Source organism: Symsagittifera roscoffensis, chromosome 4 (assembly GCF_963678635.1).
Source record: "Symsagittifera roscoffensis chromosome 4, txSymRosc1.1, whole genome shotgun sequence".
Classification (NCBI taxonomy): Eukaryota; Metazoa; Xenacoelomorpha; order Acoela; family Convolutidae; genus Symsagittifera; species Symsagittifera roscoffensis.
The window spans coordinates 22,630,590-22,653,169 of NC_087065.1; the positions used below are offsets into that span (position 1 = coordinate 22,630,590).

Below are 22,580 nucleotides of genomic sequence, written 5' to 3' on the forward strand. Positions count from 1 at the left end.
GACCGATTTCTTTTTGCTTTCACCACTGTGCTCAAGTAAATGTAACTATTGTTTGAACGTGTAATATTGCAAAAGCCAAGCAGGGAAATAGATTCTGGTTAGACTTACTCGATGGTTCAGCGAAAGCTTCGCTTGTTGAGTGCCGGGGATGAGTTCTGCTATGTTTCATTTGCACGAGACGTCCAGCAGGCAGATCGTCCTCAGACTCCTCCAGGTCCACAGTGATTGCAATCGCTGAATGTTGGACTTGATGTTGTAAGCAATATCTTTTGAATCTGCAGATAGGAGTTTAAGAAGCCTCGTCACTCTGTTTGTCTGCATGTTTCTTTAGCGCTTCCACCGACGCTATTTTCTCACTTCACGGGAATGCCGGTCAATTTTTTGGCATCTGAGAAATCGGGATCGTGTTTCAGTGAATCTACACTATCCTGGAGAGGTTTATCGCATAAATAAATTCGTTGCTCGCATCGAGAAAAATATGTTCGAAACTTTCTTTGAAGCCACTTACGGTTTATACTACTGGTGTCATTTTTCAAGTTTCTAGAGAGCCAAAGCAAGTTGAGGAGATTTGAAGTTGAACCAACTTTTGAGTCAAATGATCAGGATGAAAAATCAGGGACGAAGTGGCCCTAGTACGAGTGCGTTTTTGAAAATGGGTTTACTAAAAACGCACCCGAGTTTTTGTTAATTACAAAAACGCATACCACCGATGAATTGCAAAAACGCACCTTTATTTCCAAAAACGCACCTCGATCTCAAAATTGACAAAAAAACTATCTAAAATAAAACTTTCTGGGACTGAAAAAAGACAAGGGTCTAGAAAATCGAAATTAAACTGAGTTTCCTGCAAAAAAGTGCCTTCAGTTACGAAAACCCACCTAAACCCAAAGTAACACAAAATAATGAAAATCAAGCCCAGAACACAGAAAATATATCCATTAGCATTTGAAAAGAGAACTTGACAAAAAACAAAGTTAGGCTCAATTTCAGGCCAAAATTATGGAAATGAGCTTAAACCCAAATTTTTCCACAACGCACCCCAAATTGTACAAAACAAGGAAAATGAAGCCCAGAACACAGAAATTTTGTCCAATTTTATTTGAGGAGCAAGAACTTGCCGAAAAACGAAATTAGGCTCATTTTTGGGCCAAAATGTCGGAATTGGGCTCAAACCCAACTTTTTCCCGAAATTCCACTCGAATTCAAGTGTCCGAAAGACGCAGTATCAGCAGAAAAAGCTCAAAATTTTAAAAGAAATAGTTGGAATGTCAGAAGAAATAACTGGCAATGTTTAACCAATAAAAAACTTTTGGCACTAAAAAGAAGATCGAAAAAAGATAGCTAGAAAGATAGATTGAAAAATCTGATGAAAAAGATCAATTAAAAAAAAGAAAAAGGGAGACCTACAAGGTTCAAAAAAATGACAAGAAAAATATTGAAAGAGAATAATAAATACACAAAAAAACTGCGAAAATATCGCTTCTGTTTTCTAACTCTTAGTTCCTAAGCTTACAAATTTTGTGTCGAACATCTTCGAAATAAGAAAAACAATTCTTTGAAAACTACGAATTAAACTGAGTTTGATTTAATTTACAAAACTCATGACAACTTCAATATCTTGGCTTCAATTATAAAGAAACCAAAACTTTAGATTAACGGCTCAATGAACGCATATTTTGTTTTCAGTTATCATACTCTGACGACTAATCAAATATATATCTGCCCTCACTTCTTTCATCTTTTGTTGACTCAGTGCGTTTTCAGGCTTCCTTGTTTTCGTTGATATTGTGAGATTTTGCGTTGAAGCTCTTTTTGTAGGAAAATTCACTTCCATGACGGATTTGTTTTTTTTTGCCGTATTTGCGTCCAGATCTCTGTATTCTTCAGGTGGTGCGCAATTTTAGCTAGGCTGGCTCGGAAAAGCCTGTTTTGTCAGTGTGCATGCTTCTGTTGATTCTACAGGTTAAAAACTCAAGTCCGTAGTTGTCGGCCTTTGTTTTTCAGTCCCTTCCGTGTTCAATGCGTCAGGATTCAGTCTCTGGATTAACTGGCTCTGTATTCATTGCCTTCAGATTCACTCCCTCTGTATTCGATATCTCTGGCTTCACTACATCTGGACCATGAGATGCTGGTGTTACTTGCAGCTCGCTTGGAGCTCTGGGATTCTCCTCAGAGTAATCTGCTTATTTTAAAACGATGCTTACGGATTTGACTGATTTCTTCTTGCTTTTACCACAGTGCTCTAGGAAATATAATTGTATTATATGAACCTGTAATATGCAAAAGCCAAGCAGGGAAATATATTCTGGTTATACTTAATCGATGGCCCAGCGAAAGTTTCGCTTGTTGAGTGCCGGTGATGCGATCTGCTATGTCTCCTTCGCACGAGTAGTCCAGCAGGCAGATCGTCCCTATAGAAATTTTTTGAGATTGCCTTCATCATTTCGTACAGTAGAGAAAGATAAGTGACAAATTAGATCGAAACGCGAAAAGATAGACAAGAGGTTTGGTAGAAAGAATTTAATATTAGAAAGATAGTTGAAAAAGAAAATAAAAGATGTTTTGAAAAGGTAGAAAAAAAAGGTAGATAGAAAAGTTTGAAAAAAAAGAAAAAGGTATGCAAAAAAGTTGGTTAGAAAACTAATTCAAGAATAAAGATAGAAAAAAATATAAGCAAAAGAGTAAGGTGAAAAAGAGAGACCTAGAAGATAAATTAAAAAGACAAGAAAAATATCGCTTCTGTTTTCTAACTCTTGCTTCCTAAGCTTACAATTTTTTTGTCAAACATCTTCGAAATAAGAAAAACAATTCTTTGAAAACTACGAATTAAACTCTAAGTTCGATTGAAATTATAAAACTTTATGACGACTTCTTTAAATTCGCTTCACTTATAAAGAAACTGAAACTTTGGGCTAACGGCTCAATGAACGTTTATTTTGTTTTCGGTTATCATACTCTGACGACTAATCAGATATCTGCCCCTCACTTCTTTCATCTTTAGTTGACTCATTGCGTTTTTAGACATCCTTGTTTCCGTTGATTTCACAACCATATCACGTGACAGGATTTATGGACTAACTCGATTCAGCAACGACGTACGATACCACCTCGTCAGATGCATTCTCGAAAATATGGGCTGCGAACAGTAGATTGACACGAGGTTGCTCCTGTTACCTTTAGTCCAAGATCTACACAGAAAGAAAACCAGGAAAAAATACGGCAACACGCAGCTGAGGCAATTGAAGCCTTCCCTCCACGAGAAAAAAAGAGGAGTATCATTAAAAGCAGCCTGAAACGTGCTAATTATGCGACACGGCCAAGCGATGGCACTGGTAACAGCCAAGACTCGGTGAATTCTATTCAAGAATAGCCTACCCTATTTGGTACATTAGATCTGTTGCAATTTCCAGGCTCCATCAAACATTGTGTCTCGAGTGACTTTCAGATGAGCACAGGAATAGCACAGCAAATCCGCGATGCCTACCCAGAACTACAGCGCACGTTGCAGTTGCTCGAAACACCACAAGTCGGAGCCTCAGTATTAATGCACATCCCTTCTCAAAACAAATCAATATTCAATCTAGTGACAAAATCGCAATACTTCAGAAAACCATCTTACTATGATCTTACACGCAGCCTCCGTGTAAGCATCCCCTTTCCTTCTAATTAAATTTTTACGCTGGCGATATGCAAGAGTTATCAAATCGGAATGTAGATTTTTTTGGGCTAACAACTAGTTTAAGAAAATCAGTGATTCATGTGATGCTGCTGTGCAGCTGACATGTTCAATTTCATGATAATTCCAGTTTAACTACTGGATGAGTATTAGGTACTACAGGGTAATTTCAGAGAGGATTTGAAATGTTTTCTTCAAATTTAACTACTGGATAAGTACTTGTTACTACAGGGTAGTTTCAGGGAGGATTTGAAAGTTTTTTTTACAAAATCTTTTTTCGGCTCAAATGGTGTCTGCTCACAGGTTGTCGGCCTTGTTTCAGCTTCGTAAGTTTTGATCAGTTGCTAATTTGGAATTCCAATGCAATGTCGCGATTGGCATGTTTATCTAGAATTACTGTTTGATAAAAACAGGTATTATGAAAGTGTATGGGATTGGTTTTTTTTGGTTTCGTTTTTCTGAGACTGCACATACTCTTTTTGCTTTAGGGGGGGGGGCTACTTTTGACCAGTTTTTTTTGAGATACAAATTTTGAGATTTTGGCTTCAATTAATAGGATGCATTCAAACTCAAACTTTTTTTATACAAAATTATGGCCCACGGAAGTCTTTGTTTTTTGGACCGTTTTTTGATTTTTTCTTTATCTCTAGAAAAGTTACCTCAGTCTGAGAATCTAGGTTCCATGGAGATAAGGTGTTTTGGAGGCTCTCTGCTACAGCGAACTATCACCCTTTCATGTAGAAAAAGTTATTGTCCTCGGAAAAGTCAATTTCTTAATTTCTTGATCGTTTTCTTTTTAAGTTTTGTTTTTTCCAAGTTTACCGTCCAATCTACGTTTTTGATCGGCCCAAAAAAAACAGATTATGGGAGGGTCCTATGCTTACGCGACTACACCCAAGACTTTCTAAAACAAAAATTAATGGCCCTCGGAAAAGTCAAAGTTTGGATTTTGTGGACTGTTTTTTGAAAGGTTCCGACTTTTCTCGAGAACTACCCTGCGAAACCGGGGTTTTTGGGGTTCATGGGATGTAACGAGTTGTGAGAAGCTCATCTGCATTAGTGGCTACTCACATTTTTAAAACAAAAAGTTGTCATAGGTAAAGTCGTTTTTTTTTTGGTTTTTTTTAGTGTTCATTCTAAGTTTATGAATTTTACCAAAAATTGATTACCTATACCTGCCATTTAGGGTTCTATCTATAGAACAGGTTGTCGGATGCTCCTTTGCATACGCGACTACGCCCAACTATTTTGAAACCAAATTCATGTTACCCGGACAAATCAACCTTTGATTTTTTGACCGTTTTTCAAACTTCTGGTTTTTTCTCGATAACTATTCTGCCAAATCTGATATCATAGGTTTAATCGACCACATCAGTTTGTTAGAAGCTTACCTTTGTAATTTTTTACCCCCCGTTGCATTTAGAAATAAGGATGGCTTTCAAAATATGAAATCTCTAACTTTTGCCGTTTTTTGGAAGTTTTTTTTTACTCTACTCGAAAATTACAATGCCATTTTTCAGGTAATGTGTTCAATCGGGAAACCCGATTTTTGGAACTTTCTCTTTTTTACCGTTCACGGCCTGCTTTTAGAAGAAGAAGCTTACGGGTTTCGGAGAAAATATTTTTTGAACTTTGACTTTTTTGAAACTTTTTGTGTTTTCGTAAAAACTACCCTATCAAATCGAGAAATAGGTGTCCTTCATCGAGACATACGAAAGTTTTGGTTCACTTAATTTTTTTTTACATTTTTCATGTTTTTCGATGCTTTTTTATGATTGTATCGCAGGTGATGCTAAGCTCCGCTTCGTCTCTATGTTAGGTTATGTTCCGGTCACAAAGAGCCCCTTATCTGGATTAATGTCTATATGAAATTAAATACTATTGGAAGTTCTTGTAATAGCGAGAGCGGACGATACAGCCATAGGAGCAGTAAAAAAGGGGGCATGCAACGTAGTACATTAAAAGATACTTGCCACTAACTTAACCCTTTCGTGATTGTAACTAGTAGTGAATCTAGGTCGCCCCTCTGAATTCACTACCCGAGGGACCATTTGGCATCGCCTAAATCTACAGATCATCATGGCCATCAACAAACTTGGGTAGTTTTCAAGTCCATCAGAGTTTTTTATTGGAGTAAATGCAGCCAATGCATGTGCTTTTTTCAATTTACAACCAAAAATAGTTTAACAAGTCAGTTTTGATTCAGAAACGAAAATTGGAATCATTGTACTTCGTTTTATACTAATTTAATTTTCTCATATTTGGTTTCTTTACAGAGCTAATTTTTGTTTTAAGTTTGAATGGAGTCTGTCAATAGGACGTGAAATTAGTTATAGATAGCTGCTACATGGTTCTTAAAATTTGATAGCATTTTGTTCTGAAACTATCAAATTTCTGTTTTTTCAGATAGATTTTGGAAATGTCAAGTAGTGCTGGTGCTACTGCAGTGGATGAGCAAGGCGATGCCAATGTACCTCCGCCTTCGTCTACTGATCCCACTTTGCCCTTGGTGGAACAGCCCCTTGATCTCATCAGACTGTCGCTCGAAGAGAGGATTTACGTCAAGTTAAGGTGATTGTTTTCTATTTCATTTTCGTTTCAAAAGCTATGCGTCGTTACTGATGAAGTGCATATTTTGTGAACGTTGGACACAATTTTTGGAAATTTTCTTTCGTCTTCTCTTGCATAAATTTTATAATGGAATAAACACAAAATCTCCAGAGTTGGTCGGCTAAAACTGATGTCGTTTCATTGTATCTAAAAGGGGCTGAAAAATATAAGTTGCTGAGTTAAGTCATCTTGGTTTATTTACACAATTCAAATTGAGATAATGTTGATGGTTTCAGAAACGAGCGAGTACTATATGGCAAACTACATGCATACGACCATCACTTGAATCTAATCATGAGTGACATTGAGGAAGTGATCACGACAGTTGAAGTGGACGAAGAGACTTATGAGGAGATCTATAAGACGAGTAAAAGAAATATTCCACTCATGTTTGTGAGAGGAGACGGGGTCATTTTGGTAGCACCTCCCAGCAAGTCCACCTGATGTTTTCTATAACATTTCTGTGGAGAAAAGAAGGAAGCGCTCTCTCGTTCGCCGTATGCAGAGTTATTGCGTCTGATGTCTGGAAACGAATTGATGATAGGAAAAACTTTAATTCTGATCAATTAGAGCTGCGATGATTTACCATAATTGGTCAATTGTGGTTTCACATGAGGAAAAAAAGTAGCTCTTGAAATCGATGAATTTGTTGAAAATTTGTATTAGATCTCAATATCATTGTTGTTTTTGTTATAAATGAATTCTGTTTGCAACTTATTCTTTGAGAGCAATTTTTTTTTTGATAAATTTCATTATTTTCTGCTGTAGAATGATCTTTTTCAGATAAGTTTCGAAAATGACGGACATGTACTTTAACATAAACAGCGGGTACCTTGAGGGGCTCCTGCGAGGCTTCCGATCTGGGATCCTAACATCTACCGACTACTCCAACTTATCCCAATGCGAAACCCTAGAAGACTTGAAACTCCACCTACAAGGAACCGATTATGGAAACTTCCTTGCCAACGAACCCAGCCCTCTCCGCGTCTCGGTGATTGACGAACGCCTACGAGAGAAACTGGTTACCGAATTCGGACATTTGAGGCAGCAGGCTGTGGAACCGTTGTCGACGTTCCTCGATTACATAACTTACGGATACATGATTGATAATATAGTGTTGGTAATTACTGGCGTGTTACATAACAGACCGGTGCGTGAACTGCTTCCGAAATGCCACAAATTGGGAAGTTTTCCCCAGCTGGAGTTGATCCACATTGCGAACAGTGCTGCTGATTTGTACAATGCCATCTTAGTGGACACTCCATTGGGACCCTACTTCAGTGGGTGCATCAGCGGAGGGGATTTCAACGAGATGAACATTGAGATAATCAGAAATACTCTTTACAAGGTACATATGATCATTCTGTCTAGGAACACTAGTTACCTTTTGCAGTTCAGTACACTCATGCGAAATATCCATAAACAGATGCACATGATTTAGTTTCTTCTAATTAGTTAAGTGTACTATAAAAATGCTGCTAACACGGCAAAACCTGAGGATGGTTTAGCTATCGCAATTACTAAATACTACAATGACAAAAATGCGTAAGACGTAAAGAGCATGAATTTAGTTTTCTCTTTTGATTTTAATTACTCTCTACTGTGCAATAATCTCCCGAGTTTATTTCCCTTATTGGAGATTGAATATGAAATTCGATCCCACAAAAAGGTTCCAAAGGAATTCGATCCCGAGTTCTTATATTAAAATGTCAGGTGCGATCCCCGCTAGATTAAAGCGATGCGAATGACCAATCAGCCTTGGGCCCCAGTGTCATCCGCCTCCTCAAGGTGGGACCGGATGTGGCAAAATGGATGACATCACTCTCTCCCACGGAAAAGAGGCCCAAGGTGAATGGTGGGAGCTGGGCCGATGGCTGATAAAAAATCCATCAGCCTCGTCATGAAGACGTTATTCCGGTGTCTATGATCACCAGGCGTTATATTCACGAGTGATTGTAGCGTTATGACCTCCACCGCTGCCCGGATAATATGTACCACGAGTTCCGAGTGGGAAAATCTCAAATCGTTTGACAAGTTCTAATGACTTAATAGAATTAGAAACCGTTGCCTGCGACCTTGACCTGTCGGGATGCAGATGGGAGGAGCTTATTGTCTGCTGGTCTACAGACCTATTGCAACAAGGACATATCTGGCAAGAAAAGGATGCTGTTTCACAATCCAATCATGTTATTTTATCGCTCTTGTTACTGTTCGGAAGTGTTGTCTTAAAAATGGAGTTTTGCGTTTCAGGCCTATTTGGAGGACTTCTACCGCTTCTGTTCTACCCTCGGGGGCACCACTGCCGAATCCATGTGTGAGCTGCTTGCCTTCGAGGCCGACAGAAGGGCCTTCATCATCACGATCAACTCGTTCGGAACTGAACTCACCAAAGACGACCGGGCTCTCCTCTACCCCAAGTGTGGCAAGCTGTTCCCATACGGACTAGCTGCATTGGCTAGATGTGACGACTACGAACAGGTTTGTACGAAAAGGACGACTTCGAAACTAAGATCTCAATTATTTGATTACGTCAGCATTTCAGAGCGAGAAAGTCTTGATTTAGCTTTTCACGGTTTCATAAAAAGGTTAAATTAAAAGTGTTTGGAGAGAACTGTACACTGTGCTCGAACTTTCTGTGCATCATGATTTTATCACAAACATAGATTGCGTGTTAAGAACAATAGATGGAGAGTAATTTTATCGCGGTTTTTGTCATGCGGAATGAAAAATATAATTTGAGTGCTACGAAACCAGGGATGCGTAAAAATATATTGCGGTCACAATATATTGCAATATAATATATTACAATAATTGATTGTCAGCTTTCACACAATACAATAATTGATTGTCCTGTCGACAATATAGTGTAACAATATGATCAAAGCGTGCAAACACCGCAACTGCCAGTGATTAGCCGGAAGTGTTGCTGACGCAAATTGACTCATTTCAGCCATCACTTGGTTTCAGAGCACAGCCATGCCTAAAGCCTTTGACTGCACTCCCCATACGAGCAAACAAGTTCGCTTGTCTCCTGGGAGCCTCGAAGAAAATCTTTTTCTCTATGTTAACAAGCGTTTTTGGGACATTTCTGTTGTGGATAAAATAATTATGCGTGGTTGATTGTTTTGATTCAGTGTTACCCAAAAAAAAAATTCTCAAAGCATCCGGCAATTAATTGCAATAATTGAATGGCAGGGTAGAACCAATACAATCTATTGGGTAACGGGTGAAAGTTCCGACTGCCTTTTAACCTTTATGGAGCAGTAATAGCATAAACAGCATAAAAAAATTGGATCTCTTTAACAATCTCCCCCCCCCCCCCCTATTGTATCTACTAAAGAAACCCCCCTTTCTTGAAAGAGGGGGGGTTGTTAAGTAGATCCAAAAAATTAAATGAAATAAAATAAAATGAAAAACTTTTCTAAAATTTGAAAATTTTTCAATAAAAATCATCACCGCACACGCCATTTAAAGTACGAAACAATAGATTTTGCTCCTTGTAACAAATCAATTATGGCAAGTAAGCTTCTTTCAACCAATTTGGAACGATTTCTAAGACGGATTAAATCTCCGTTTACGCGTTAATAGCGCGAATTATATCGCGCGTTAATTGTCCCTAATTGTTCAAAATGGCAATCTTTAAACCCTCATAACTTTACGAAAAATGATCGCAGGTGAAATATCTTTTCAAATTTAAGCTCAGGAAGGACAACAATAGATTTCGAATGATATAAAAATATTCCGTCAAAATGGCTAGTTAAAAAGTTGAAATTTGTCTGAAGAAAAAAACCCACCCCGAGCACAAATATTCCGTTACTTTCGTATCGAAAATCGGAACAAAAAGAGTGCTAAGTGCTAAACTATAAATGATTTCCAGGTTCGTCAAGTAGCCGGTTTTTACGCCGAGTACAACGCCTGCTTCGAAAGCTGTGGATCAGGGCCGGGCGAGAAAACTCTAGAGGACAAATTCTTCGAGTACGAAGTGAATCTGAACAGGAAGGCATTCCTCTACCACTTCAACTACGGAGTATTCTACAGTTATGTGAAACTGAAGGAACAAGAGAACAGAAATATCGTTTGGATTGCAGAGTGTATCGCCCAAGGACAGAAGGGAAAGATTGACAACTACATCAATATATTCTGATCGAGGCCACAATTGATTATATCATAATACTCGACCAGAATGACACTGATTAAATAAAAATTAATTAATGGAAATTATTTATTCTGACCAAATCAGACCCTATCTCAAGTTTAGTTAAAATACGATTGCAGAAATTTGATTATATAGCGCATGAAATTCTCGAATGAATCTAGTTAATTGTCATGAATTATTCGGAATTCTATCCAAAAAAAGTTGTCATTTGTCCAAAAATTTCTGCTCAGCTCAAAGTTGATCTTTTAAATTATCAAAAGAGTGTTAAAAACTGCCTTCATTTGTAGAGTTGAGCGGAACAGCTTGTTGACTATTACCTGTAGACAATTGCATGACACGTTAAATGTATTGGTATTAATGATTCATCAGTAGTGCATAAATTATGAGATAAGATTGATTCAGAGGTCATGATAGCCCAACGATAATGTTGAATTCTTATTGTGGCATTTTTGGCGCTAAACTGTCTTTTTTTTCCAGACTGAAGATAACGAAATTGTCAAATTTATGTAAATTTTGAATATTTTATATAGATATACTCGAATTATGTTGCTATTATTTAGAATTGCAATTTCGTTTATAAAAGTGTTTTTTCAAGAACGCAAGGGCTTTTACAGGGCATGCCAGTAGTTTTGAAATGGCGTTCTAAACTTCCTCCAATTTTTTTTCAGAGATGGCGATGGTTGCCAGTCTGAAGGATATGGGGTTTACCGATGAGCAAATGTAAGTTAAATAAATCAGTGGATCATTGATTTTACTAAAGCTGCAGAACGATGTTATAGGCTTTGCCCGGTTACGGAGTCTTTTACTGGTTCCGATTTGGGAAAAGATTTTTTCTGTACATATTGAATACTCAGTTTCCGATGTTTTCAAATAGTCCAGAAATTTTAATTTCCGGTGAATTTTTTTTTGGCGTTAGCGACCGTTATGCCATATTAAACGATGCAGGTGCGGATTCAATACCTTGTTGAAAATCAAAATACATTACTGCATCAGAATATGTAGAACAGGATATTCAGCCTAACAAGTAGCTATCCTCTGCGATTACTATCACAATTAAGAAATGACAAAAGGTGATCTATTAAAAATCAGCGAAACATGTCGATCAGCTAGCTGAGTATTATCTAGAATATAATCGAGAAAAAGTTGTTTTCTTTTACAGGCGTAATTTCTCAGTTGTTCAAGAAATCATTCTTATCGCTTGCCTTCTTATGTACCAAAGTTGGGTAATTCTGAGTTTCTGAAGGTTTTTCTTGATTTTTTTGAGGGACGCCCTCGAATGAAAAAGTTATCGCAAATGCGGTCCTTTGTTTAATTTTTGGAGTCGTGAAACAAAAGCAAGTTTTAAATTTGTTGGAATAAATTATCGCAATTCTATGCAATTATCTATGATGTTCAATATGTAAGCGCGATGCATTTGAACTCGACAAATTAATCCAAATTTTGAATGAAATTCAATTATTTTCCAAATTAATTTGAGGCAAGCCAATTGGCCCTAATAATTCTATATTAGATTTAATTTATCAGTACCTTTTAAACAGCATGTTCAGTTGTTGTATTCCGTTTGTCTTTTAACTACTTTGCTTGTTTGCAAAGTGAAGCTTGGCCACTGTGTTACTATTCCGACACAAACTATGTTGTCTTATTTACAAATTTGGTTTGTGCAGTGTAGCATTCCTTGTCACCTGGCTACATCTTCAAAACTGAGATCAGTTTAACTCTGAGGGATGTCAGCTACATTACTCGCAATCGTTGAACCGTTGAATAATTGGTTTGTAATGATGAGTGTTTTTTTTTGCTAGGCAGCATGCGGTTATTAATAAACCTATTTTATTAGCAATAGTCTTATAAGTCTCTCATTACCCTTTTTTGATTTTTGTTCAGTGTTTCAAGAGCTTTCGAAATTTTTGTTTCATTTGATATTAATTATTAAGAGTCATGAACGTAGTGAACACTACACTCTTATACAGGTCTTAATGATTACACTTGCGAAGCAAAGTGTTTTAGTACGAACTTTCTTTTTTACCCAACATAAGTCGCAAATATTTTTGCGAATTTTGTTGCAACTTAAAGTAACAATATTTGCTGCATCGAATTGTCATGACAGCTTATTTGTTGCACCTTTATAGCTTATTGAAGATGTGCTTCGACATTCGAATATTTGTAAGTTTACACAGTTGATGCATTTTAATTCATCAACTGAGCCGAAAAAAGCTATTTGTTTCAAACGACATAAAAATTAAATGTATCTCTATTAAATTAAGCTATTTTTGAAATGCCTAATTTATACATAATGTGGCTTTATGATTTGCAACTTATTACATGCTAAGTTGTACCTTTTTGTATTTGGTGTTATTTTTGCTGCATCGAATTGGAAATTTATTAGCATATGTAGCTGGCTGCGTTTATGGTGGCTAGTTTTGGGGATTTTCAGCATCCGTGGCTGAATCGTTACTGCGTGAGACTCAAATTTACTAGGTCGCAGATTTCTGCTAGTTCGAGTTTTTGCTCAGCCTTGAGTTCTTGGAAATTCGAGGCTTATTTCTACTTTTTCGTTTTTCACTTGATAGAACTGCTTTTTGGTCGTGTTCTGGTAAGTGTTTGCGAAGCCCAGCTTCGCCTCTGTGTTATTTTTGTTATTTGAAAACTTTAAAAATTGTTTACGCTCTAATTCGATTTTTAACTTTTGATTTCTTTTTACGTTCAGTTCATTTTCTTTGTTAAAAGAAAAGGAAACTCCACTATCGAACAGCAAAAGTGTAAAGGTCGCGAAAAATTTATCGACTTCTAGATTCGGAAGGGGATGTTAGTTTCGAGATTGCCCAGCGGAATGAAAACTTTATAGGTTTTGAATTATAGATTTACGCTAAGCGGGCGCAAGTAGTAGCAGGTGTTTGGTATACCAACAGATGAATTCTTTGAATCATTTTTTCAACGGGTGAAATATCTTTAAGCAAAGATATTTCACCCGTTGAAAAAATTATTCATAGAATTCATCTGTTGGTATACCAAACACCTGCTACTACTTGCGCCCGCTTAGCGTAAATATAACGTACAAGCCTGGGATGACAAAGACTAAGCTATCGTTTGTCTGTTTTTTTTTCGTTGGCTCAGTTTCCACAGCATGCAATTTTCTTCTGATTTAAGCCATTTTTATAATAATTGAAAAACATCATATTGAGTTTAAAGGAATTTAGCTAATTTTTTTTTCTACAAAATAATTTTTATTTATTTATTTTTTCAATATCAATAGCTTTAATATGTTTGATGCACTTCTGTAGTGATTAGAGTCTTATTTTAGGACTTTTCCTTAAAAAGCAAATAAAATCATCAAGTTGAAAAATGTTTTGAATCGAGGTTTTTTTTTCGGTTTCTAGGTTTTTTGTAACATTTTTTCAACGTTCTGATGGCTCTTTTTTTTTCATATTACTTTTAAGCGCAAGAATGATTGGAGTTTTATGTTTGAAGCTATCTGAAGTTATGAGTTTTATCTGCTTTCAAAATTTTGAGGAAACAACCGGCCATAATTTCAAAGTGTAAAGGAGAATGAATTTATCGTGGTTAGTCTTGCAAAATTTCAAATAGTCATTATTATTTTTTGAAATAGTATTTCGGTTTATTGCAATTGGTGTGAAGCTCCGATTCTCTTGGTTCTAATTTTCTTCCTGCTGCTTAGTTTGCACATCTTTCTTCATTTTTTTCAAAGGATTGACTTATAGCTTCTTACATGAAGTGTTCTGGTTGGGGTTTGGTAGATTTCACGGCATTGAGCTGAATAGGTATTGGACTTAATAAAAACTTTTTGAATTTTCAAGTTCGGATCTCTTGGCAATTGTTTAGGCGCTAGCTTAGTTTGGTTTTCAAAGTGTATCGCAAGTTGTACAAGTCTCCTATAAATTCAAAAGATATTTTTGATCTACTAAACAACCTCTCCCACTACACCCTTGCCCCTCCCCTGCAACAAAGGGGGGAGTTTGTTAAGTAGATCAAGTTAGTCAAATTTTCGACCAATCAGAATGCAGCAAAATTATAAATCTCAATACAAAGCTCTAGTGCTAATTTACTGTATTTTTTTTTATAGCGGTCGAGATTTTTAGAAGACACCAGATGGGGATTGTTAAGTAGATCCGATAATTTTCTTGCAGAGTTTGAAGAGTTGAATTGCTTCAAGCTTGTGGTTTTCAAAATAAAGAACAAACTGCTCAAATTAAATTCTCCGTTGCTTTAGAATTGCCTATTGTTCGGTAAAGTCAATTTCAGAGTGAATTTCAAATAACTGAAAAATGCTCAAAGTTAAAAACTATGATTTAACTTTTTTAAGCATATTTTTTCTGGGTTTGTTAAAATATATCTCAGCTAATTGTTTCTCTTATTGTCACTCGCGCGGTGAACTAAAAAGTGTGCACCTATGCTTAGCTTTTTTACATACTCTAGCGAGCGTTGGTAGGGTTATTGATACTCTTGCGATACTATTAGTGATAATTTTTCCATTTTTTAGCCAAGCGGGACTAAAGGCAACAGGGAGCAAGGAAATGGAGACAGTCGTCAATTGGTGAGGAAAAAATACACTACTTTTTTTTCTACTGCAATATTGTTATTTCAATTTTTTACGCTACGAGAAGCAAGTCGGTACTACTATATACGTCAATTTGAGGGACACTATTTTTTATTACCAATCTACTACTTGCATATTCGGTTCTAATATTCTTATTCGTTTCTATTTTGTATTCAATTTTGTATATTGGTTACATTCGCATGACTCGCTGAGCAATAAACATTTCCTTACTTACCATGTTTGAGTTGAGGTTTTGCGCACATTTATCTCGTCAAATACAAGTCACGGCATGACTAAAATACCATTTTGTGAACTACCAATCGTGGTCACATTTTGCTTTCGGTGCTGTAAAAGCACAAATATCTCAGCAAAATTAAACTGAACATTGGCGAACTCTGAATTCAGACCTTTTTGAGCAATAACTTAATTCTTTTTGTCTTTCAACCAATTGGTAAGTCTTTTTCTGATCCAGAAATGAAGATAGACGCGAGTGTAGGACTTGGTGAAAGTGCTCAAAATAATTTAAAGAATCAAGTAATGAACTAGAATTTTTTTAGCATAAAGATACCAGAAGCTTGCACTATTCTTGTATTATTATGAAATCATAAAGTTATGTTTCTTCTAGATGAACTGAGGGTCTCAGAACCGATCATACTTACCTGGCGTCGACCGTCCTCTGATCAAGCAGAGAGGTGGTCCAGGGCGAGGCCTCCGCATTGCACTGCGCGGAGGTTGACCCCTGCGATTTCTCCAAAGCGAGAAACTCGGACGCACAATTTATTCGTGTTGGGACTGCGTTCGCGCTTTCCCTTATAAATGTGAAATATATTCAGTATCCTATAAATCCTCTATTACGAACAGAGCAGTTTTTCCTTTCCAGGATTCTCAGCAATCCCGATGCGACAATTGCTGCTACTGACGGAGCTACAGGAAGCGCTGCTGCATCTACTGGAAATGTTCTAGGAGCAGCTCCAGGTGCTGCTGCAGCAACCTCGGCAGATGATCCGGTTCCTGTAGCTTCTGAAACTGCCGATGTTGCCAAGTCTCTCAAATGCGAAGACTGTGGCAAGTTGTTGAAAAGTGCTTTAGATGCTGAAGCACATGCTGCGAAATCAGGGCATGCCAATTTCGCAGAAACGACGGAAGAAATAAAACCTCTGACGGAAGAAGAAAAGAAGCAGAAACTAGAAGAGTAAGATTTATGGATTTGAGCAATTTCTTGCTTCTTTTTTAAAAAATAGTACTTAGGGAGCTCTGATAACAAGCAAAATTAATAAACTTTCCAGAAAGATTCGCATCTGGTAGGAATGTTTTTTTTTGAAATCGGTTATTTGAAATATCTAAAATATGCTCTTCTGATTTCTCGATCGTCCTATTTCTTTAGTTGATCGTTTATTTCTTTCTCATGAAGTTCTGATGTGAGTTTGTTTTTAGACTGCAGGAAAAGATGAAGCAGAGGCGACTGGAGCGGGAGGAGCAGGAAAAGAGAGAAGCAGTGGAAAAGGAGAAGCACAGGCGGAAGGAGGGACAGAACTTGGGCAACATCAAAGACGAGTGAGTCCCCGAGTAGTGCATTATTGCTGTCTTTTCGGTTATAACTCACCCGTTTCCTACTTGGCAAGAATATTTGAAGGACGAAATGGTTACATAGCAGTATTTAGACAACCGCGTATTCAGACTCGTCAGTATTTAGACAAATACTGTTTCAATCAGTCAGAATCGAGACAAAGAAGAAATTAATAAATAATTATGATTTATTCTGGATTATTTATGTCTTTTCTCGATTCTGATTGGTTCATACAGTAATTGTCTGAATACTGACGAGTATGAATACGCGGTTGTCTAAGTACAGGCTGCACTCCAGACGAAATAATACGCCAGCTAAATAAGAAGAGACATCAGACTCATACTCAAAAATTAATCTGACGAATTGGTATACGTTTGACAAGGCCCTTTTATTGGAAGCAAAGAAGATTTTGTGGGCAACTCATACTTTCAACTATTGCGGTTTTCTCGACATCTGAAAATCTTTCTCTTCAAAATAGCTGTAACCTCACCATTTCTAAGGTTGATTTTCATGACCGATGACGGGGATTACTGATTTCAGTTTCGAGAAGAAAGAGATGATGAAGCTGGCTGAGCAGAGAAGAAAAGAGAAGGAAGACGACAGACTCGCAAGGTATGTTTCATCGCTCTTAGATGTACATACATAGATCAGAATTAAATTCAACTTAAGTGAAGCGCAAATTGGTGGTCAAAATTTCATCTTTTGGATTGCGCACTTAGCGCTGTAGGACTTTGCGCATGGTTACTGTTTTGAATCTTGAACTCAAGTTGACACATTCAAGACATGCCTATTGAATTGAAGGTAAATGACGATTCGTCTGAGGCAATAGCTTTTTTGCTGCAAAAAGTTTCAAGGTATTTTGCAACCAAAAATCTGCACAGCTCGGAACTAAAACGTGTTTAAGAGAAAAAGTGAAGGCAGACATTGCGAGAGATAGAGCCAACAAAAAGGCAGCCGCAGATTCCGCAAACAACCCAACACCCAATGCATCTCAGACATCAAATGTGCAATCAGCCACCACCGCAGCTGTGCAGTCTACAACACCTGTGAAAACAGCTGCAGACTACAAAGAGACCAGAATACAGGTAGCAATTTTTTATGGAGTGGTAGAAAAGGGAGTCTTTTTGCCGATACAGATCGACTCGCGGGTTTCGAGTGTCTTGGAGTTGTTGATTACAACCAGTTTTGATTGAATTTGATGGAACAACTATAGTTCCTTTTCATGAACTAATATTAGTTTAATTTTGATGAAGTTAATTTCATCTCCGATTCATGAAAATCTCCTTTTGAATTTGAAAAATCCTAATGAGAGGTCACCGCTTGCTGCTTACAACTTGTGCAAAAAAAACACTTGATAGTTGATTTAAAAAAAATCAAATTTCATGGCTTCTCCGGCACACTTGGTCTAGAGGTAACGCGTGCAGTGATGTCCATTAAAAAAAACAAGTTAAATTAATTTAAATTTTCATAAGAATTTCAATTTATTTAATTGTGAAATAATGAGCCCACTCAGTTTGAATGAAAAATTTTAATTTAAATCGAGCAATTTAAATTGAGAAAAATTTAAATTGCTCCGGCGGTATTCGATTTGACGCCAAAGTACAGAGTTTACTCATGATAATTAGTTTCACATTTCATAGTTTCGCGGAAAAAGCAAACAATCTAAATTTTCACGACAAATTTGATTAACTTTTGTAGCAAATAGATATGCCCAAAAAATTGCCTCTAGAATTCGTTTCACAAAATTGCGAGAAGCCCCCAAAATTGGCAGAAAAACTGGTTAAAAAATAGACTTAAGAAAAATTTAAACTTCTGAAGGAAAATTTAAATACTAATTTTAAATACTAAATTTTAAATACTACAAAATTTTAAATACTAATTCTAAATACTAAATTTAATAATTTGAATTGATGCTAACAATTTTTATAATTTTCTTAATCAATTTTAATTCAAATTTCAATTTTTTTTTTTAAATGGGCATCACTGAACGCGTGGTACGGCAAATGTCCTAGGTTCGAATCCGGCTAGGAACTGTTTTTTTTTCAAACTGAAAATATAAATTTTCAAAAAAAAATATCGGCCCATATTTTGTCTGATTGTTTCGTCGGCTTAGTTTCCATATCACGGAATTTTTTTAATGCTTTAAGCGATTTTCAGTGATTTTTAAGTTTTTTTGATAGTTTCCCCTCCGATTAATGTTTATATTTCACGACGGCGGTTGTACTGCTCGACGTGTTTTCCTCAAATTGAACATTAATCGAGAAATTTTTAAAATTGAGGTTTTTTCGACAATTTTTGTGGACTGATTTTCGTTTCTTTTTTGTGACTGTTTGTCTGCTAGTTTGCAATGCTATGTTTGTGTCGTATCACATGTAATGCAAAGCTCCGCTGCGTCTCTGCGTCTTTTCATCTGAATCTGTTTTTTTTTTTCATTTGATATTAAATTTGAAACCACAATTGTTTCATCAGAGCGTTTCTGTTGGCTATTGAGGTACTGCCAAGAATTATTCGGAGTAGTGAACTATTAGATTTAATTTTAGATACGTTTCAAGGGAGCTCCACCCAAGGTACAGAAGTTTAGCACCACGGAACAATTGTCAGCGGTCAGGTTGTTTGTTCAGCTGAACACACCTTCACCTCTTCACCCTAATTTTACTCTGATGACAACTTTTCCTAAGAAAGTATTCACGGAAGAAGAAATGGAACGAACTCTGTTTGATCTTGGGCTTGTGCCATCAGCTGTGATTGACATTTACCAGCCTAGTTAATGCTGAAAATTATAAGTTCACTTGTCCTTAGAACTTCCTGATGCAAACTGAAAGATAAATTTTTCTTACGAAATGAGTTGATATTGTATTTGAAATTTGACTGTCATTTGTATATAGTAAAAACTTCAAAATTGTTTTTTTTTCATCTTTTGTATTGTTAGGACAAATGGAATAACATTTCTTAAGTTTCAAGGAAATTAGTGAAGATAGGTAGTATATAGGTATATAAGTCGTAATGGTTTTTCATTTTAAAAAAATCGTTACGCCAAATTTGATCTTTGCTGTTTGGCTTTTGTTTTTTTATCTTCAGTTTCATCTTCAATTCATTTGCTAAAAGGAGGCCAAATTGGGCTCTAAAATTACGAAAGCGGAAAAGTGTGAAGGACTTCTAGTTTCGAAATTGGATTTTAATTTTTCCGCTAGCCAGAAGCTTGTGTACTATTACGAACCTTCTTTTTCTAACCTAACTCGCAAACAAAAGTGTTCATTGAAAGTGGAAAGTGTTCAATTATTTGGTAGCTCTTTTGCTATAATCGCTCTCTGCTTTATTTGTGTCTAGTTTTTGTGATGTATTAAGCGCGCGTGGCTGTGTGGTTAATGAGTGAGACTCCTAATCTCTAGGTCGCAAATCGAATCCGAGACGTAGCCGCATTTTTACTAAATCGAGGCTTATTTCTACTATTATTGCACTTTATAGAGCTGCTTTTTGTCGTGTTCTCGCTGGCGTTTGCAAAACGAAGCTTCACTTTTTTGCCAATCAATCAACTTGTCTTTACTTTTTTTGCAATTGCAAAACATAGGAAGTCCATCGTTCTTTTTGCCAAAACTTTATTTGATTTACAGAGTATCAAATTTTAGCTAAATTCGCGTAGTAGTAGTGTGAAATTCATCCTATATTACATGCAATTGTGCGCTTCAGAAATGCTTCGATTGAGACTCATAAAAGGTCTATCAGGAGCTAAACCTTGGAGAATATGAGTTGAAGTTTTTTTTTCGGTCCTATGTTACATGCAATTGTGCGCTTCAGTAATGCCTCATTTGGATATTGCAAAATCAAGTATACACTTTTGAGGTTATACATACTATGAAAACTTTAAAGATTACTGAAAGGGGTTGGTTAAAAATAAAAATAATGCTGAAAACTTTTATTGACAATGTTTTCTCGGATCGTTTGGCAACTGTTGCTGTTATCTTTTTGCCAAGTCAAAATTCCGAAAGTTCGTTTTTGGATTCAGGCGTAAACACTCGCGAGCTTAGTATCATGTTGCGTATCTACTTTTTTTCTGGCTCAACTGACATGAAATAGTATAACATTTCGGTAAACAATCTTGCTGCAAAAAATTGGCAAGTTATTAGCTTGTGTTTGATTCTACTTTTAATTGGTGGCTAGTGTTTAGCTATGGGAAGCGGAAATGAGAGAACATAAGACTGGTGAATTTCGAGTCGAATGCTCGGTTCCCGCATATGCTAAGTTTTTTCCAGGCTTTTCTAAACTTTTTCTCGCTTGTGTTTGCTAAGTTCGGCTTCGCTTGTGTTAAAAAAAATCACTGAAAAGAACTGATAAAATTGTTTGAAAGGTGACAAAACACTGCATTGGAATCTCAAAAGTTATGTATTTTTAGTGTCACTGTTTTGGTATTAATTGAAAAAGTATTGGCTGCTGTCAGGCGTGGATCTAGGATTTTTTCGAGAGAAGTTGATATTCAAAAAGTTTGGGAAGCTTTAGTTGATTTTTTTAGGGCCGGCTAAATTGATTTTTCAAGCTCTCCCAAAACACTTTGATGGTCCTATTTGTATAGAAAATTTTCTCTACCACATGAAAATTTTTTCAAACAAAAACAGTTCAAAAACGACGTTTTAGACAGTTTTTGGAAGGTTTTGGCCTTTTAGTTGCGTTTTTTTGGGGTGCCCTCCCCCTAAAAATTGCTATTTATTGACGCCAAATGCACCTTAGAAAAATTTTAGGTCCCATCAAATGGCTTTAATAAAATAGTTCAAAAGTGTACTCTTTGGGTAGCGAGGGGATCGAATCCCCGAGGTAGTGGGGGCGTACTCTGAGGAAGAAGTGGGTAGTGGTTGAATATTAACGAATGAAGTGATTTTTCGCTTTTATACTTTGTGCATTTAGGATATGACATAATTGACTTCGAACAAGTTTTGACCTCTAGTCTTATTAATTTATCGATTTCCATTTCAAATAATTAACTCTGTAATGACTTAATTAAAAAAAGCACGTCAACTTGAATTAAAATTGCTTTTCATGGCGAAATAGTGGTAGAAAAGGCGCTACTTTAATTTTCATTCATGAGTTCTTCTGCAAGTATTCCCAGTGGTTTGGATAAAGTACCAAATAAGACAGTTTTTTTGAGTTAGCTTTCTTAAAATTAAGTCAATCATAAAAGTTAAATGAAAAGAATACATTTTCAACTTATGTAATTTCTAAGATTCTAGCAGAGTCGAAAGTAATATCAGTTTTTATTTTTTCGGTATCCTTGAATTGACAATACAAATGGGTTAGCCAGCGGAGTGCTGTAAATTCAATCAATCTTTTTTTCCAGGAATTCGCATGTGCTGGTTCCTTTTTCGTGATTTCTTAAATACAATTCAGTTTTTATTTTACTTTTACAAATTAGCATTAACTATATCCGCTAAGATTAATGTAATAACTGAGAAAAGAGAAAAGAAGCCATGTCTATTGGCTGAAAATTTTTTGGGACTACTTTTCAGGGTGTATGTTAAAACCAGCAACTGGTGTAGCATATCCTTTCATATTTGGGATTAGTTCATTTGGCGAAAACATTGTTTTTGAGTTTATTTTCAATTTTTAATTTTGTATTGCGATATACGAAATTTTTTTGATTACACTAAAAACTGACCTGTTTGAATTGAAAGACATAATTACAAAAGTATCGCTTGTGATAATATACAATTTCGCTATTTTGAGATAGCTTTGTTTTCTGATCATAGTTTCTAAGTGTCTATTTTGAGGCGCATGATGAATATTTTTTGAAACAAAGCATTTTGATTGATGCATTTTTTCCAATAAAGTAAAGCCTGATACTCTAATTCTGCTTGTTTAACTCTAATCAGATGATTTGTTGTTCGAAGGACGTGGTGCCAAGTTTTTTTTTTTCCAAAAATTTACCAAACCGATTTTCGAAAAAGTGATAACAAGAGGAATTCTGCTCACTAAATTCTGTGTCTGCATATTTCTCAAGTCTCTTGTTATCTTAACCCACTTTCTACAGCCT

General features: G+C 36.3%; 3 protein-coding genes and 1 non-coding gene across 4 annotated transcripts in view; all 4 read left to right on the forward strand.

Moving 5' to 3' along the window:
* The window catches only part of LOC134844416 (UBX domain-containing protein 1-like), a 583,758-nt gene extending 564,279 nt beyond the window's left edge, over positions 1-19,479 (forward strand). Inside the window, exons 2-8 of the mRNA XM_063861080.1 lie at positions 11,109-11,162; positions 14,938-14,991; positions 15,875-16,186; positions 16,429-16,548; positions 17,102-17,173; positions 17,466-17,646; positions 19,102-19,479. Of these exons, the coding sequence (XP_063717150.1) occupies positions 11,113-11,162; positions 14,938-14,991; positions 15,875-16,186; positions 16,429-16,548; positions 17,102-17,173; positions 17,466-17,646; positions 19,102-19,329 (1,017 nt within the window). The 5' untranslated portion in view covers positions 11,109-11,112 and the 3' untranslated portion in view covers positions 19,330-19,479. The remainder of the gene's footprint in view (positions 1-11,108; positions 11,163-14,937; positions 14,992-15,874; positions 16,187-16,428; positions 16,549-17,101; positions 17,174-17,465; positions 17,647-19,101) is intronic.
* On the forward strand, positions 6,096-6,730 carry LOC134844798 (uncharacterized). The gene is made up of 2 exons (XM_063861614.1): positions 6,096-6,247; positions 6,523-6,730. Exons 1-2 carry the CDS (start codon positions 6,096-6,098, stop codon positions 6,728-6,730), a joined length of 360 nt encoding a protein of 119 aa, XP_063717684.1.
* LOC134844415 (V-type proton ATPase subunit d-like) lies at positions 7,058-11,024 on the forward strand. Its single transcript, XM_063861079.1, has 3 exons — positions 7,058-7,634; positions 8,537-8,764; positions 10,164-11,024. The coding sequence occupies exons 1-3, from the start codon at positions 7,083-7,085 to the stop codon at positions 10,428-10,430; spliced, it is 1,047 nt and encodes a 348-aa protein (XP_063717149.1). The 5' UTR covers positions 7,058-7,082; the 3' UTR covers positions 10,431-11,024.
* LOC134845324 (U1 spliceosomal RNA) lies at positions 15,646-15,806 on the forward strand. The gene has a single exon (XR_010162739.1). It is a non-coding gene; the product is annotated as a U1 spliceosomal RNA (small nuclear RNA).
* Positions 19,480-22,580: the final 3,101 nt, after the last annotated feature.

Bases quoted from the DNA above. Each gene is read 5' to 3' on its own strand.
- LOC134844798 (XM_063861614.1), top strand. From the start codon at position 6,096: ATGTCAAGTAGTGCTGGTGCTACTGCAGTGGATGAGCAAGGCGATGCC. The intron at 6,248-6,522 runs GTGATTGTTTTC...TGATGGTTTCAG, and splicing joins AGGATTTACGTCAAGTTAAG to AAACGAGCGAGTACTATATG.
- LOC134844415 (XM_063861079.1), top strand. From the start codon at position 7,083: ATGACGGACATGTACTTTAACATAAACAGCGGGTACCTTGAGGGGCTC. The intron at 7,635-8,536 runs GTACATATGATC...TTTGCGTTTCAG, and splicing joins TCAGAAATACTCTTTACAAG to GCCTATTTGGAGGACTTCTA. The intron at 8,765-10,163 runs GTTTGTACGAAA...AATGATTTCCAG, and splicing joins GATGTGACGACTACGAACAG to GTTCGTCAAGTAGCCGGTTT.